Below are 18,372 nucleotides of genomic sequence, written 5' to 3' on the forward strand. Positions count from 1 at the left end.
CTGGAGATGGGCACAGGAAACAGTGTTAAAATGCAGACTCTGGTTCATAGTTCTGGGCTGTGTTTCGAAATATTGCATTGCATCTAACAAGCAGAAGACTCGTTTTCCACTCTGACTAGCCGTGTGCTCTTCTGCCTTAAAAAGAAAAAAATTAATCTGGGTGTCATCTTAGGTAATGACTAGCACATTCAAGGCCCTGGGCTTTTACCCAGTACTGTGCAAGAAAAAAGTCAAATAGTGATAAAAAAGGCTCAGAAAGAATCCAGCCTCCTGTCCTTTTGACCCTCACTCCCAACATGATTACTGTCAGTCATGCCGCTATGTATCTGTTTCAGATTCTGAATATTATCTCTTAAGTCCTCACTCTTAGAATTCCTCTATAAGATTCCTGTTTCAGAGAATGAGGTATTTTCATATCCTTTCATTTCCTCCAACTTTCTAATGTCATATCTCAAATTTTCATTAAATCCATATTAAATGTCTTATTATGTCCGCAACTATGTTCTAATAAATCAGAGTGTTCTATAATTACATTTTTTTTAGAACAACTTTGTGGTTGTAGTTAATGATTATCTTCCTTTTAAAGTATTTTTTTTGATCCTATGGCTTCAACCTTTTATAACTTTTGCTACAGGTTGCCCTAGTTCCACTTTCCTTCCAAAACAAATCCTTCCTAGAATCCTCTAGACTCCTGCTTCAATCTGAGCTCATGGCAGCCCTCATCTCAGCTCACCTTTGTTATTAGGCCTTGCCTCTTCCTTTCTTGGGCCTCTTTCCTGGATCTGTGTCTTCTTTTTATTTTATTTTTTTCCTTTCTTGACCAGTAGCTTCTCAAAGGAGTAATTTTTGACACTTAGCTCATATAAATCTATCTTGTTGGGTATAGAATTTCTCTGAGCCTCTTTCCTTACCCATAAAATGTGGGTACTACTCTTCCATGGAGTTATGAGAAGTCAACAGGTGTAGTGTGAAGAAAGTAATGCTGTTTTTCTCATTGGCTCCTGTCTCTTGCAGGAATTATCCCCTTTACATCCACTCCTCCCCTAATTGCCTTCAACTTCTCAACCTAAAAGTATCAATGTCTTTTCTGTGCTATTCCGTGTCTCTATTCCAACTCGCACCAAACCAAGTAAGCGTTTGCCAAAGACCACATAGATCCTCTGTGCTTATGTTGCATTTGACAACCCTCTGGGAAGGAATTCACATACTCAGGAAAACAAAACCAAACTAGACCTTAGGCTCCAGCAAGAGAACTGATGCTTAACCCCACCCTGACTCTGCTTCTAGTTTAACCCCCTCCTTAGCTACTGTCCCTTCATAAATGTTAAAACCTCAGATCAAGATGAGGCAACAGCCTCTGAGGTCGTCCATATTCTCAACCTCAAATCTATACTTTTTCTTCATAAGTGATCTCTTCCTTTGCTACTTTACTGTTAACATGCACTCTAATTATTTTTGTAACATGGTCAAGAGAACTTGAGGTTGCCACTGCTCTTGGAAACCTCCTTGTACCCTTGTGTGATAACAGAAGTACATAAGAGACTGAAGGATCATGAATGAAGGGCTGTGGAAAATAAAAGGAGTGGCCTGATTGTCTAGAAAGAAGTGCTGAGTTGGGATTGGTGCCACAGGGAAGGTAGTGAGGAGGAGAAGCAGGCGCCAAGTGGAATGACCATGACTGAGGGAAAGAACAAAGGGCTGAGTGGTTGAGGGAAGGGGAACACTAGATAAGATTTGCAATGGCATGTGAGGCATGTGAGAAATGACATCTATGTATTTTCTTTAAAAATATGAAGGCATGTGCCTTCTTCCTGTGTGAGTGTGTGTATGTTACAGGAGAGTGAATGCAGGACCTCATGATGCTAAGCAAGTGCTCTACCACTGAGTTACGTCCTCAGTCCAAGTGATGTGCTTTCTGAGAAGTCTTAGGCAAGCCATTTTTTTCAGGATTTGACTTCTTGGGGATTCCAACATCTCAAAGTGCAGTATGGCTGTCTTGTGACACTAGAACTTTTCCAGTGAGGCTTTCCTCTGGCTGCTATTATAAGGAATTTACTCTTGGTAATAATTATGAAAAATTAAAGGCTATTTTATCTCCAGGCAGCAGAGGGCAGTCCTGCCCTCCTTATCCAGATTGATACTAAGGTCAGACGTTGAAGTTAGTTTAGTGTTAGCTTAAAATTTAAGGGGAGTTTTCTGTTTCCATAAGAATTCATCCAAGTTTATCTTCATTATTGCATTAAAATTAGCCTTTATAGTGTGTCCAGTGTGGTGCCCACTGGTGCTAAAACAAACTCATGGAAACATCCTCCGGAGTTGTCCCTCACTGGGGAAAGGCAATAGAATCCAATAGAATTATTATTTTTTTTTACGTTAATGTCATGAAACAGGGCTGTATACTGATCATTCTCAGCTGCCATTAAAACTAATAATGGAAAGTGCAGGATAAGAGGCTGGAAAGAGACTAGTAAGGGCAATGGTGTTGCCCCAACTACCTCTGTTGCAGTGAGAAGAAAGAGCCAGAGGTGGATGTGTTGCAGAGGTCTGGGGGGACAGTGAGGAGGTCCTGGTCTGTAACCAGGGAGAAGCAAACTCATGTGGAAGAAAGACCTGCAAGTGTGGGGCAAGGAGCAAAGCTTTAACAGAATATGGGGAAATATCTACCAACAGTGAGACCTGTCAAGAGACTGGATCCCCCACTCAAGTGCTCTGTCTCTTGAAGGTGTTTCAGCAGAGATGTAGGCGGGGTCTTCTGTGGTGTGCTCTTAGGATCACTTGGCCTACAGATCAGTGTGAAATGCAGATGCCAACAGAATGAGAAAGTTTGGTTGCAAGCCCAGAGGTCTCCATTGGAATGAGTTGCCCATGTCAATCTTTAGCACATTGAAATTTGAGAACCACTTTATCACTGAACTACACCCCCAGTCCTTTTTATTTTATTCTAATTTGTAATCCTAATTTCTTGGAAGGTCAGATGAACAGGTTGGTCCCAGTTTGGTGAGGAAGAACTTTGATGTGAGTGACTGCATTTTGATCTCTAGCCTGATCTAATAGAGCCTAGTGAAGGAGTTTAGTCCAAAACAGTGTCATTTTTTCTTAACACTTGAAATTTGACGACAAGAGATGGCAGACACATGGATGTGCCTGGATGATGAGTTTGCTATCACAGAGGGTGGCAGTAGATAGTGATGCAGTGTCCCCATCCTTCCTGTCTGGCTGTGATCCCAACAGAGGGAAGTTATCTGCTGGTTTCCTTGTTGGTATGAAGCCAGATTTAAAAATAGGTAGTGAGTGTAATTAGGTAAATCGGGTCTAATATTGAGTAAAATCCAAAATGAAGGCCTTGTTGAGAATGAAGTCCAGGAAAAGCAGAACAACTCTTGGAATGTTAATGTCCTCAAGGCCTACAGCCCATCCCAAAGAAATGTTAATGAAACAGCTCCCAGCAAACTTGAAAATGCTGACCCAAAAGTCCTTCCTGCCCAGATTATTCCTTTGGTCCACCTGCGTCCCACCCTTCGGGGCCTTCCCACCTACATTCCATCACTGAAAGATAACAAAGGACAGGAATGGGGGGAAAACTAGATGAAGACCTTAGCTATAAAGGGAATACATTTGCCCTTCCACAAATTCCACCTCTTGGGTCCCCTTCTTCCTCCGGGAGAAGTCTTTTCCGCTGTCCTTTAATAAAGCCTCTACTTTCCATTCTAAACTTGCCTCGGCGTACTTCTCTGGTGTTCTACTTCAACATTGGGGAAGCAAGGACTCCTCACCAGTAAATACGGTAACAGGTATGTGCACTTCCATTCAGTCACCCTGCACATCCAGCTTCACTTTGAGGCCCCTCCAGCATGTGGAAATGTGCCAGGAAAAGGAGCAGTCCCCCTTTACACATGTGGCCAGAAAATGAAAAGTGTCACAAAAAATGTTTATGATTCATGGAATTACTCTTAAAATAACTGATTGGGAGGAAGAACTTTTTTAAAAAATGGCATTATTAACTCTTTAAGGAAAGAGGTGCTGTTGTTCCTGTTGCTAGGAGAACTTCTAGAGATATCTTAATGTGTTCACTTTAGTAGAAACGGAATTAGCGATTGGGGCTTATATGGAGGTGAAGCTATAAAGGGAGTATATAAAGATATAAGGACTTTCCTGAGTGTTAAACTAATATATGTACACTCTGGATCCAACTGGGGATCAAAACTATTTGAAAAAAATTGCATCTGGACTGAACATGTACAGACCTTTTGATCTTATCTTTGTTCCTTAAACAGTACAATAACTTCTTACATACCATTTACTTTATATTAAGTATATTAAGTAATCTAGAGATGATTTAAACTGTGCAGTAGGATGTGCATAGATTATATACAAATACTATGCCATCTTATATAAGGGACTTGGACATCCTTAAAGTTTAGTATCTGCAGGGATTCTAGAGCCAATCCCCACATATCCCTAAGGGAGGGCTGGTGGGTGGGGGTGGGGTGGGGAGGGAGAAAGATAGGGGAAGGGGAAGGAGAAAGCACAGGAGTCCTGTAGCTGAAGAACCAATCATTCCCTTTATTGCTAATACAGCCTCTCAGGGCACACAGCTCTACATCTGTGATGACAGCAGGCTAGCTGTCACTTTCCTGCACAAGTAGAAGTAAATTCCTCCTTCCAGTCTGTAGTGGCATCCCCTTTCTCCACAAAAAAAGTCTTAACTGGGCTTCTCCAGAAATCTTCACCATGGCTGATTTTAGGACTGTCAGCAAAAGGGTCTCTCTACAAAAGAGTTCAATGTAGATAAACTTTCTATTTTCATGTTGCCCTGTTTTACTTTGCTGCTAGCTTGGAAGAAATCAACAATCCAGTTGCTGGACACCCCCTTACTAGCTTTTCACAAACATGTATCCTGTCATAGTAGTAGAAATGTGCAAACAAGGCCTCTGGCCTCCAGCTGGGGCTTCACAGAGATGTCTACATTTCTAAGATAAGTTACCAATTGGGCTTTGTGGTAACAGCTGGCAGGGAGAGGAAAGAAAGGGAGAAGGTCTCCCCTTCTCAGGTGTTGTCCTTGAAGGGTTAACTTGCCTAAAACAGTGAAAGAAAATGCTGCTTTTATGTGAACTTCTGCAGACTGAACTTCTGAGCCCCTTCCTGACATGCTGGGTATAAAATTCTAAAACTACCTGAACTTGAAGTTCAAGGGATTAATTGATTACAGCAAAAGCTGTGCCCTCTGAACCTGGCTGCAGCCAAATAAAACTGTTTACTGCTATCTTCAGTGCCTTGCCTCATCTGTCCCTACAAGTCCAAACAGCTGCAAAAATTTACTGATTAAACATGGAACAGGGACTCCTGCTTCCTGGGCAGAATGGTTCCCAAAAAGAGGGCAGGAGGAGGGACCTGGGCAGGGCTGGCTCTTTCTCCTATTCTTCCAATCAGATATCTTGTCCCCCCCTATTTAGGGATAGGGGAGGGACTGGTGAAGGGAGGAGCCACGGGCTGAGAAGCTAAGGACTTGGGAACTGGTAGGTAGTTCTCTGTGTTGTTTAAATTTTTATTTCTATTTAATGACGCTTCTGCCAGTGAGAAGGCTCACACAAATATTGCACTACCAAAGTCAAAGCTTCATCCTAGGTCTTTACTCTGTGAAGTACAAGTGAAAATTCTTTGAATTTTTCTATAGCTGCTATTTTCCAAATTTTCTACTGTTTGGGACTCTTAATACTCACAATTGACCACATAAACAGAAGCCCAAGGACTTTATTCACGTAATATAGGATGAATAAATTCAAACAAGTCTTGGCATCTGTTCATGCAGTGATGGAAGAAGACAGCACTTGTGTTACACCAAATGCTTAACAATGTCACCTGGACCAGGGCAGGCCAGTGAGCACCCAAATAGAAAGCTGGGGATCCAGCTTCCCAAACCAAGTAGAAATAGTCGGATCCCTTCCCTTTATTGGACTTCAGTTCCATTTTCTGTACAAAATAGGGAGTTTGACTACGGTGGCATCCCCTCCACCTGAACACTGGTTTTACCTTAAATATGCAATAGAAACATTTTTACTAATGATACATTTGTGTTCAAAGAAAACCTCAGCAAAGTGGGTATGTGGACATTTCAGGTAAAGAATAGATGTTTGTTGATGGTGAGATGAACAAAGGTCGTTCTCTAACAGTATTCTGGGTAGATAACAGACTGTTTCGTCCAGTTTTAGGTGGAAAGGAGATTACTAAAGGATACCAAGAGCTCACAGAATCTCTAGAAAGTGCTTGGAGTCGGAATGTCTGCAGATGGGAACAGCCCCCATGAGCAGACCAGACCCTCAGCTCATAGGACCTGCTCGATGCCGAGGCTGCCTCTGAAAGCTAGCATGTTTCTACCATGATCATTGCCTCTCTTTGCTGGCTGGATTCTCCTGGTGCTCCTCTTCACTCTGAAAATCTCACCCCTGTGCTCTGGTTTCAAGGGAAGCTGATGGAGGTTCACCTTGAGGACACATATAGCATATGTAAGAGGTGAAGTGCTCCAGCTCTAGCAACAGGGCTCAAAAAGTACAGAGTGACAGAAAGCACCATAAGGATCCATGCTCACTTTTATTTATGTCTCTCTGTCTATCCATCTAACTAACTATTCATTTATTTTGTAGTACTGGGGATTAAACCTAGGGGCACTCTACCATTGAGCTACATCCTCAGTCCTTCTTTTATATTTTATTTTGAGACAGGGTCTCACTAAGTTGATGAGGCTGTCTTCAAAGTTGTGATTCTTCTCTCAGCCTCCAGAATAGCTGGGGTTACAGGCATGTGCCACTACACCTGGCCATGCCCACTTTTATTATGCTGTCCCATAGGCAACACCATGAGATTGAAATTCAACGCACCACTCAATGCATTTGCTTTGCATATATGTGCCTATGTGTCATGGGACCAGAGAGCTACTCCATGCTAATTTACCATCACAGATCATCTTACAATAAATAATTGCTTTCCAAAAATTCATTTCTGGGAAGTGCAAATTATTGCCATAATCATGGCTCTAGAAATGGACATGTCACATTAGTCATTGAATATTAATTCAATTGTAAATATTGTTTGAAGGAATTATTTTTTAAAGTTTTTTTTTAAAGGGAATGATTGGGAAGAGGTCAATCTAATTATTATTTACTTATTGTGGTACTGGGGATAGAACCCAGGGCCTCTTACATATTAGGCAAATGTTCTACTACTGAATTGTATCCTGAGCCCTTTTTATTTTATTTTGATACGGGGTCTTGCTTACATTGCCCAGACTGACCTCAAACCGGGGATCCACCTACCTCAGCTTCCTGAATTTCTGGGGTTATGGGTATGCACCCTTGCTCCCAGCTCTAACTATTTTTCAAAGGCTAACCCTTCTATATCACCATTTCTAAATCATCTGGGTTCTTATTAAGTTTCTGATTCTTAACATAATAAGTCAGTCCCTGAAAGAAAAGTCTGGAGTATATATTTTAACAAGTTCCTTACATGACTTCTTTCACCCACCAAAACTACAAAACTATTGCTTTATGTGGGAAATCCCGATAGTTGAGGGAATGCTAGTTTAAAAATATTGAATTAATTAATATAGGAACATGCTGTTTACCTTTACATTATTTACTATAGTCTCTGTTGATTTGTAGCAATGTCTGCTACCTACATGCTAGTCCTCAGATTCTAAAGGGAAAGCATTTTACTTTCATGAGTACATTTGAATTTCATATGCCTAACACTTCCTACAGTGATTAGTTCTCATTTTTCCAAGCCGATGGTTACAATCAGGGCTCAGCTTCTTGCCTAAGCCATTAAATTATTGCCTTTGATAGTAGAACTGGAAATAAGACTTGTTTTCCCTCCTTCTGAGCTTTGGACTCTAATTGGCATTTATTTCTTGAAATTTAGAAACCATCCTCCTTCAAGGAAAATATTCCACTAACTTTCCCCACTACATAATCTTTTGAAACTAGTGTTTTTCTCAAACTTTAGTGTGTATCCAGAAAATTTTGCATCTGAAAGGTCTCTGATTCAGTGGCCTTGGATAGGGGTAGAAATCTCTTCTTTGCACACTTGTTCCAGTGGATACCACAGCAGGGACCACCCTTCACACTCTGCTTGGACAGTCCTCACTCTTCAAGTTGTGATTACCCATCTACCATCATCATGATAAGGATAATTTAATTGTGTAGGAAAGATTGGAAGAAATTAGTCTCAGGCTCATGAAGAATGCAAACAAGTTGGGGTAATCGAAGTGTTGCATCCAGATGCAAAGAAATTTCAGAGTGTGCAATTGTGTCAGCTGAGCCTTTTGAAATGAGGCAGTGACCCATGGAGGGGTAGGAAGTCCTTTCCCATCGTCCAGGTACCTGCCATCATTTCTTAATCTGCAGAGAGCGACTGCTGAGAACCATAAAATAGGCCTGAGTTTTACATCAGGCTTTAGAGTTAACTAAAGGTGCTTATTCCTGACAATGACATTGTGAGGAAGTCATTATTCTCAGCTGCATTTAAAGAAATTGAAAGTCAAAGAGGTTGGTCTGCCCAAGATCGTGATGTGAAGAAGTTGCTGATTCCATCACATAGTGATCACCCTCTTTCTCTGAGAAAGGTCTTTGAAAGTGAGCAAACTTCATCCAATAACCAGGACAGACCACAGGATGCTCTGGGGTAGTTTCTGGAAGGAAGACCCACCCTACTCATAAAACCTTGAGTCTTCCAAGAGGGCAAGCAAAGTACCCTGGAAGCTGTCCAGTCCAAGGTTGCAGGCTCTGGTGAGGATTGCTCTGCGACTGATGGGACCTCTGAGGCTCTGGTCATACAGGATGAGATTTAGAGCTCCTCACCACAGAGGTCTCCTGAGTGGCCCAGAATGGACTGACTCTGAAGCTAAGGAGGGCTAAGCTTCAGGGCTGCTTCCCTGGGAGCATCCCAGCAATGCATTCTTGTGCTCCAACCTCAGCTTCTACTTAACAATTCTGCATGGTGTTTTCCTTGAAGAGTTCACCACATATTGTCCATGCCCTGCAACCTGGATTTATCTGAGGAGAACTCCAGGGGACATTTTAAATAAATGCTGTGTATATCAACATTCAAAGTTTCTAATAGGACAAATGAACTTTCTTCTTGTTTTATAAACACATAGATCCAATGAGATTTGATTGACAAGTTTCTAAACAGTAACTATACCCTCCCCACCACCTCGGTTCTAGGGTCTAAACCCAAGACCTCACACATGCTAAGAAAGTACTCTACCACTTGGCCACCTCCCCAGTCCCCTGATTATATTTTCATGTTTCTCTAGTTGCAGACTGATCACTAGCCATTTATGGACTACATTGGAACTATTCTATATACTTTACATGTGTTCACTAATTAAAAATAACAATAATTCTATGAGGATGGTATTAGTATTACACAATTAGTGAAGGCAACTAAGAATGTCAGAGTTTGAGATCCAGCTTTTGGGGATCCCAAGGCCCATTCAGAGCATGTTGTGGAGGAAAAGAGATAAGTGCTAGATAGAATTCTTTCCTCCTGTGAAGACCTAGGGTGCACCTGGAGAGAACCAAGGAGCAGTTGGCAACAGGCAGCAGCCGAGGGCAAATGAGAGGATGAAGTCAAAGGCATGGATGGAATCCGAGGTGAACTGGAGCGGTCTGTCACTCAGGACCAGTGAACGTTATGGGTAAACTCAGAACCAGAGGTGGGGTCTCAGCCCCGAACCCTGGGGATGAGTGGAGGTGTGAGACTGAAAGAACCATGTTGTTTAATATTAACCTTATAACCTTTAGCCAGAAGAAAGGGAGGAAAACATTTAAAAGACACTGTCACAAAGGGTCTAGTATGGACAGTTAATTGTAGCTAGCAGAATAATGGAGCTAATTAACCAAAGCAGTTAAAAGAGATGATTTCAACTCTTCAGCTTCATGAATATATCATTTAGAAGAGAAATTTGACTACTAATAAGTCCTTATTTATAGAAAGTTCCTCTTTTGTTATTTTTACTCTTTGGTACCAGGGGTTGAACCCAGGGGTGCTTAACCACTAAGCCATTTTCCAGTTCTTTTTATTTTTCATTTTGAGAAAGAGTCTCATTAAGTTGCTTAGGGCCTCACTAAATTGCTGCGGCTGGCCTCAAACCTGTGGACCTTTTGTCTCAGCCTCCCAAGCCACTGGGATTGCAGGTATGCACCATTATGCCCATATATATATATATATATATATATATATATATATATATATATATATATATATATATATATTTTCAGTACCAGAGATGAACCAGGGGCACTTACCCAGCCCTTTTGAGAAAGGGTCTCATTAAGTTGCTGAGGCTGGCTTTGAACTTGTAATCCTCCTGCTCAGCCTCCCTACTCGCTTGTATTTCAGATGTTTGCCACCACCATGATGGGCAAACATTGCCCTTTTTAACTGAAGAGAATAAAATGTTTCCAACACAATTTTATTTTCGTGACTTAAATAAGACCTTACGGGTTTGGAAAGTATCTTCTCTATGATAAACAGATAAAGAAATGAGCCAGTTTATTTCCCAAACTGGCTTATCAAAAACAACCTGGGCTATAAACAGGAGGTTTATAAGGTTATTAAGTTGGGGAGATGAAAGACCAGGTTGAGTGTGTGTGTTCCCACTCGGGAGTGCTATAGTTTGGATCTAGAATGTTCTCTTCAGGGCCACTTGTTCCTCAGCATGGTACTATTGGGAGGTGGTGCCAATGTTTTAGAGGTGAGTCAGGTGGAGCTCTTCTGCCTTTGGGGACACACCCTTGAAGGGAACTGTGGGACTTTGGGGTCTCTTCTGCTGTCTCTCTCTTTGCTTTCCGGCCACTATGGGCGGAGCAGTTTGCTCTACTACCCACTCCTGACATGATGGATGGCCTTGCTACAGGCCCCAAAGCAACAAGGTCAACTGGCCGTGGACTAAAATCTCCAAAACTGTGAGTCAAAATAAACCCTTCCTCTTTTAAAGTTGATCATTTGATGTATTCAGTACAGAAATAGAAAGCTAACACAGGGAGGAAGTTCTCAGACTTCCTCACAAACTTTCCTAATGAAATCAGGCTTCACCGTGAGGTAGAGGTGACTGAGGTTTAGCTGTAGGTAGCAGGACTATCTCACTGATGGTAGACTCTCAACTTAGGAGAGAGAAGTTTGGGAACTGTGCTACAGGCATCAGCCTTTCGTACGGCACCTACAATTTCTCCTGTTCTCTGCTCTATGCAGGCCTTTCTGCAGGACCTAAGATCAGGCCCAGGCTTGAGTTTTTATTGGCTAGAAGCCAGTCTTTAAACTAAAGAAAAAAAAATACCAACATTTATCATGAAATGCAGCCTTTTAGTGCAATCATATCATTCACTTGCTTAAAGCCCTTTAATGTCCCCCTGTTCTCCTTAGGCTAAAGTAAACTCTTTAACAAGGGTGGTGAAACCATTTGCAACTTCATTTTTTCTGATAGGCAGAATAATGGCCCTTTAAAAATACTTGTGTCCTATCGCTGATCACAACCTGTGACTATGTTAGACTGCATGGGGAATTAAGGTTGGGATTAAGACTGTAAATCAGGCTGCATTAAAGGAGACTACCTTGGATCTTCCAGATGGGCCCATTGTGATCCAGAAGGTCATTACATCAAAAATCCAAGAGAGAGGTGAAAGAAGAGGACCAAGCGACACACTGTGAGAACCTGACCAAGTCTTGTTGGCTTTGAAGATGGAGAAAGTTCTGCTTCCTCACAAGTTGAAATAGAGCCTTAGAGAAGCACACAGAGGGAAGCGTCTAAAGCAGGGTTTATTTAAAAAGGAGGGAGAAGGGGGCTGTAAGGTCCTTGCTTAACATCTGGATAGCCATCTTAAGTGACAGCTGCCATTTTAAGGAAAAAGTTTTGCTTTCCTGCCCAAGGGCGTTTCTGAGAAAAGCTCAGCACTCCCTCATACCAGCCAACCCCTAACTGCCTGCGTTGGGACCTGCTCAGCTCTGAGCCGGCCCTTCCTGGGACTCCAGCCTGTTTTGCCTCTCTGTGCTATAGAGAGATGGCCTTTATTTGTCAGCTCTGACAAATAACCTCTCCTGGGTATCTCTGCCTGGTCTCCGTCTTTCATTTCTGCCTTACCGTCTCTTGCTGCTTGCTTTCCCTTCAGGGGCCACAGCTGCGTCCTGGTATCCCAGGAAGTGAGGGTGGTCTGCCTCTTTCATATATCCTAGGTTTTCTTTGTTCTTCTGACTTCTTCTTCCTTACCTCTCTCCTTCCTGCATATGTGACCAGGCCCAGGAGATGCTGGGTGGCGTGGCCAAAAGGTGAGAAGCAGATGGGCTGGAGGGGCCAAGGTGGAGTGATCTGGGTAGGGAGTGGGCACAGGACACATTAATTAACAACTTTTATAACTCCCTGCAGGGAGGGGCAATCCCTGGGACAGGTTAGCCCAGCAACAGGTTGGAGCAGAGCCAGGTTCTTGATAAGGGTGGAGGAAGGGCTCTGAAGGCATTAACGTTTCAATCTCTCAGGGGCGGGTCTCCAACTTCATTCTCTTACCTATCTATAATAAATGCCTGTCTTTATCTGGTTTAGTTTGTTTTTATTTCCACAGAAAGAAGACTGAGGCAGAAGCAAAAGGCCTTGATGAACATGGTGGTGGTGGTGGTGTGTGGGTGTGTGTGGGTGTGAGCAATAAGGAGTAGAAGAGGGTGTTAGATGGACTTCATGACTCCCAAGGAAGCAGTCTCTCTGACGGATAGCTGAGTGACAATGCATGTCTCTTGGACCCACCATCTTTTCCAGGTCCTTTCCTAGTTATCAGTTTATATAGCAAAGTAGGAGGCTCTCAGGTAGGCCAAATATCATCAACCCCATCTTTCCAATGAAGACAGAGCTAACCGATGTCCTGTGTCTTGGTTCCTGGTCCTGAGCGCTCTCCTTGGCATCTGGTAATTCCTGGTAATCCCCAGATGGGAAGAGCAGATAGCAAATTCCCACATGGTTTACTGATATTTTAATGTCCAAATCTGGACATCATGCCTGATGTCTTGGTAAGCAGCTACTGATTGAATTTGTGTTCCTAGAGTGAAATGTGAAAGCTATTTGTGAAATCCAGCAGTTTGTGAATGATTCAGGATGACCTGTAATCAGGATGAGAATTAGCTTCTTTGAGTGCAGAGGAAAGATAATTGGTGCATTTGAAATAGGCCTTGCCCACATAGTCCCCGCTGCCCACTTCTTTCCTTCTTGGACTCCTGTGAGTCACATCCTGGGCAGTGGCAGAGTTGGTAGGCAGGAGTGGAGGCTGAGGGGCCCACAGTTGATTAGGAACACAAAGCAAAGTTTGAACTCTAACTTGCTGCTTGCATTCTGACCAGTCACAAGCATGACTTAGCAGTCTGTCTAGCTGGGTGGACTTTTTAAACGCAAGCTTCTAGGCTGAAGCATGCCAACCTTGTTGGGGTATCATTTTCCAGTTATTTATCTATTCCATTGTCCAAGATAGTCCTGGACCCTGCTTGGCTACAAGTTTTCTCTCCTATGAAAATCTATGCTCACAGTTGGGAGTTCTCATGAGCTATGCTGGAATGGGCAGTGGTGCCACAGCGTCCCCTGCTCCGGCTTGCTTTAGAAAGACCAGCATGTTAGAAACAACGAAGTGCAAACACTCTGCCTTTGTGGTCTAGTAAGAATTCTGTAACTAACTGAGCAAATAAAAATGACCAGAGTTGGGTAAACACACTGGGCTCTCTAAGCCAGAGAAGGTTGTAGGCCTGAAAGCCTTTAGTACATGCTGGAAAGTAAAAATTCAGAGTCTGGATCCAAGGAAACCAGAGAAAGAATTGCTTTTCTCACTTAAAAATGGCCACACCACAGCTCCCAAAGTATCTGGGGGCCCTGGCCAGACCAGGTTCCCAGGTAACTCTGTCTCTTTTTCTTTCTCAGTTCATGTGATACAGTTCTAGAGTTTGAGAATGGTGGTAAGATTATGAATTAGATAGATGAGACAGAGAGGTGAGGAACCTATCTGTATAGTCTCCCTAGGGAGGTTGGCCAGGTAAGTTTCCATTATGGATTTGGTCATGGGTCATTTAGTCATCACCCAAAAGTCCTGATTATGGATCATCAGGTTCTCTGGGGGACAGGGCTGGCTTGTTCAGCCTACTGATCACAAGGGCAATCTTTGGGGAGATAGCTAGGGATGCCAGAATGGGAACAAACCTGGATCTGGGACATACCTTTTTTTATGGCTTTTAAACTATTGGATATTTGATACCTTCCTTTGCTCTTTTACCCCAGGCCCCACAATGCTAGGGACAGGTCTGGAGCAAGAATCTTTCAGGGCTCAGAACAGGCAGGAGGACACTAGCCTCCTGTATAATGGAGAAACTGAAAATAGCTTTAAAGAAGACTAGCAGAGGCCTTCCTCTACTCTCTGGGCTGCAACAGGCTGGGATTAGCAGAAGCAGGAGGAGGGTTCACACTGGTGCAAGCACAGGGAGGAAGTACCTATGCTGGTCTGCCTGGAGATGGTCCAGCCTTGCCTCCAGCCATGGCGGGTACACAGCGTGGGTCCCTCTGTCTCTGCAGGTTCACAGGGTGGGTTCCTCTATTGCTGCACTTGCACCTCTTGGGCATTGTGCTCCTCAACTTCACCCTTTAACCTTTGCAAAGGAAGGTCAGCAGAATCCAAAACAAATTAATACAGTTGTCTATCCCTTGGTACCTAAGGGTATTGGATCCAGGACTGCCCCGGTCATATGAAAACCTGTAGATGCTCATGTCTCTTATATAAAATGATGTTGTATTCGCATGTAACCTAGGTACATCTTCTTGAGTACGTTAAATCATCTCCAGATTACTTGCAATACACAATACAATGTAAATGCTAGGCAGATAGTTCTTATGCTATGTGTAGGGAATGATGACAAGGGGAAAATAGTCTGTCAGTTTCAGCGACTTTTCCATTCATGGTTGGACACAGAGGCCAACTGTATGGGCAACCATATATTAACTTGGAATTCAGAAGCACATGATTCTTCTGCTCAGACACTTGTACACATGGTTATACTTTTAGAGCATGTGTTCTAAGTAATCATCTATTTGATTAACATCCTAAGCCATTAAATAAAATATAAGTAAACTTATGATCATTTTGCTAAATGATCATTCAAATTGAAAATAAATATGAATATTTTGTGATGTTTTTCTGGAGTGAAACAGATTGGGCCCCCTCCCCCATCTGAAGAGAAATTTCTTTTGAGACAAAGAAGTTACAGGAGCTGCAGTCCCCACCCCATCACCACCATCCCAAAGAAGATGTGAGCAAAGACTCCCCTCTGCCTTGGCCTAACACAAGCTAACGTCATCTATATATGTACATTTCTTGCTATGTGTTTCACTAAGCTGCTCTCTCCTCTCCCTCACCTCCTCTCCTTTAACGTTCTGCTCCTTTTTAGGGATGTCAGAGAAGGAAATATTGATACAATTATGTTTCTGCGATCTTTCCTACCAATTTGACTCTGAATATTTCTGGAGCAGCTAGCATTATGACTTAGACTCTTTCCTCCCTGGGTGGGTTCTTGTGCAACCTCACAACAAGAGGCCATTATTGCTTCTGCCTTGGCTCCGTGACTGCTACAGAGCCAAGGCAGCTGCAGAAGTCCTGGGTTACAGGTTTTTGCAATCATGCTGCTAAGGAGCTGGGGCCTTCAGGGAAACTGAGGCAGTGTGAAGATCCCGTCTTCAAACCCTGATTCTTTCAATCAAGTCAGAATGTTTTCAGATACGTTGCTCAGAGTAACAGGAATTTTATTGAAAGGCTAGGAAAAGGGAGAGGGGAGACACTCTCAAGGGAGAGAGTGTGTCCTCTCAGAGAGGAGAGGGACAATGTGCCTCTCCTGCACTTATTTTACTGAAGATCCCAGAGAAGTTTCCAGAGACTCCTGCCCAGGTCTGCTACATCTTGACTTTTGACAGCAGGGTGACCTTAGACTTTCAAGTCCCCACTGTAATGGCAACTCTAAGTCACCTTGGCTCGTGTTGACCTGTTCTAATTGGATTCTTACTCATACATTCTTATAGATTTTACGGTTAGGAGGAACTGTCCTTATCTCCCCGAGTTTCATGATCTGGTCACAAAAGTCTCCCCCCTCAGGGTAAGTTGGGTTCTTCTTAACATTATTTTGGGCCCACGTTTCTCCTGCAGTGAACAGGTAGTTTGCTGAGGAACGTGATGTATTGTGTTCACTTAGGCCAGGCAGGACTGCAGGTAAATTGCTCCTTGAGAAAGAAAGCATGTGGGGGTCAGCACAGTGGGCCCATTTTATAGAATCATTCTCTTAACCTTGCGTTCCCACCATCCTCATCTGCCTGACCCATAACAACCCAAGAAAGATTTCAGATGTGTTGCTCAAGAGTGTTACCAAAAGCTCAGTCCTTGCCCCGGAGGCTAATCTAATAACAAGGACATGGTATTGAGAAAAAAGGAGAAAGTTTTATTGCTTTGCTAGCAAAGGAGAAACACAGGGGACTTCTGTCCCAGAGGCTGTGATTCTATCCATCAGGGGGAACAGAGGATTTTTAAAGAGGGGATTCAAAGGCTACATTCCTCGTGCTCAGGGTCAGAGTTGTAATTCACTGGTTAATTTGGGAGATAGTCATTTCTGATATCTTTGGATGCCATCCCCAAAGTCTGAATTACTATATTCCTGTGGTGGGTGTGTGCTCAAGAACAGATAACTGCCTAAGATGGGAAGAAAGGTAATCCTTTTTCCCTAAAATGGTGGGGGGGCAGAGAGATTAGGGAGGAGGAAGGAGAGAGGAAGAAAAATTTCCTTTTTAGAAATAAGTAGCCATGGCATAGCATCAAGAGCTATATTAAAAGCATAAAGGGGACAATTTATAAGAGTAGCAGACATGAATTTACTAGAAGGGACAGGAAAAGGGAAAAGGGGACACTCTTAAGGGAGAGAGTTAGCCTCTCAGAGAGGTCCCCTCCTGCCCTCCAATTTTATTGGTAGTCCCAAGGAAGTTTCCAGAGAGTCCCACCCAGGTCCACCTCTTGACTCTTGACTGACAGTCAGACTGCATGAGACTTCCAAGTCCCCACTGCATGTGGTAAGGACCCAAGGCAGCTGGCGCACGCCTGTAATCTCAAGTGGCTCCCAAGGGAGGAGGATTGCAAGTTCAAAGCCAGCCTCAGCAAAAAGTAAGGTGCTAAGTAACTCAGTGAGACCTTGTCTCTAAATAAAATACAAAATAGGGCTGGGGATGTGGCTCAGTGGTTGAGTTCAATCCCTAGTAACAAAAAAAAAAAAAAAAAAAAAAAGAAGAAAAAGAAAGAAAGAGAAGATCTAAGGCAACTCTGGGTCACTTTGGCCTGTGCTGATCAGTACTAATTATCATCTCCCTGAATTCTGGAACCTGGTCTGTGTAAAGGCCACAAAAATCTTCCTGCCCCTGCCTCAGCCCCACTTCAGGGTAATGAGGAGCCTTTCACAGGGCCTGCATTTCTCCTGCAGATAACAAGTTGTTTACTAAGGAATGTAGCATGTCTTATTGATGTAAGCCAGGCAGGTCTGCAGCTAAATGACTTTTAAAAGAAAGCAAGTAGGGGTTGACACTGGGCCCGACTTGGAGTGTGCCTTCCACCTGAGCCATCTCATTTCAAATGAAACACTGCCCGGAGGTCATTGTCAAAAACTTGCTAAAGTCCCCAGATGCTCTTTTTTATTTGACTTTAGTGAATATTTTCTTTTCCTACCTGGAACCAAAGAGGCCATGATGAGTTGTATAGTAAATGCATCCTGGGAGAAACTGATCCTTGGAATTGTGTTACAAAAAAAAATTATATATATATATATACACACACACACACATTTTTACACATATATATTTGTATGTATATATGTCTCAGAAATCTATAGCACAAATTAATAGCAAGATTTTAGCTTGACTTTTATCTAAAAAATTTCCTATGAGGAAGGCACAACACTGTACTACCTTTATTTCTGATTTCCCTTCTCCCAATAATGTGAAAATTTAGTTTAAAAATCACCCATCTTGCTTCCAGAGTTGTATCTCCCTCAGTAAGAAGGAGAGAGGAGGCTGGGAAAGTAGCTCAGGGGTAAAGCCTGTGCTGAGCATGCTCCAGACCTTGGGTGGGATCCACAGCACTAGAGGGAGACAGACACAGAGAGAGAAGAAATGCTCTTATGTTTGTGACCTTGTACCCCTGCCATCTCTCTCTCTGACACTCAGATGTCTGTTCAGGTAAGGTGTCTGTCCCCAACAATCACACAACTGAAGGAGAGTTCTCTTATGTTTAGTTCTTTGGCGGATCATAAAGGCAACGAAAGGACTACCGATTC

At 42.9% G+C, this 18,372-nt stretch overlaps 1 protein-coding gene across 2 annotated transcripts in view; it reads right to left on the reverse strand.

Moving 5' to 3' along the window:
• Nucleotides 1–18,372, reverse strand: part of Adamts12 (ADAM metallopeptidase with thrombospondin type 1 motif 12) — a 334,703-nt gene that overhangs the window by 6,519 nt on the left and 309,812 nt on the right. Inside the window, exon 24 of one of the 2 annotated variants that reach the window (XM_078017196.1) lies at nucleotides 3–135. The exons of the other annotated variant lie outside the window; for it this stretch is intronic. Coding sequence (XP_077873322.1) covers nucleotides 116–135 — 20 coding nt within the window. The 3' untranslated portion in view covers nucleotides 3–115. Of the gene's footprint in view, nucleotides 1–2; nucleotides 136–18,372 lie in introns of those variants that run through there. 2 annotated transcript variants of the gene reach the window in all.

The sequence above is a fragment of the Ictidomys tridecemlineatus genome, chromosome 1 (assembly GCF_052094955.1).
Source record: "Ictidomys tridecemlineatus isolate mIctTri1 chromosome 1, mIctTri1.hap1, whole genome shotgun sequence".
Lineage (NCBI taxonomy): Eukaryota > Metazoa > Chordata > Mammalia > Rodentia > Sciuridae > Ictidomys > Ictidomys tridecemlineatus.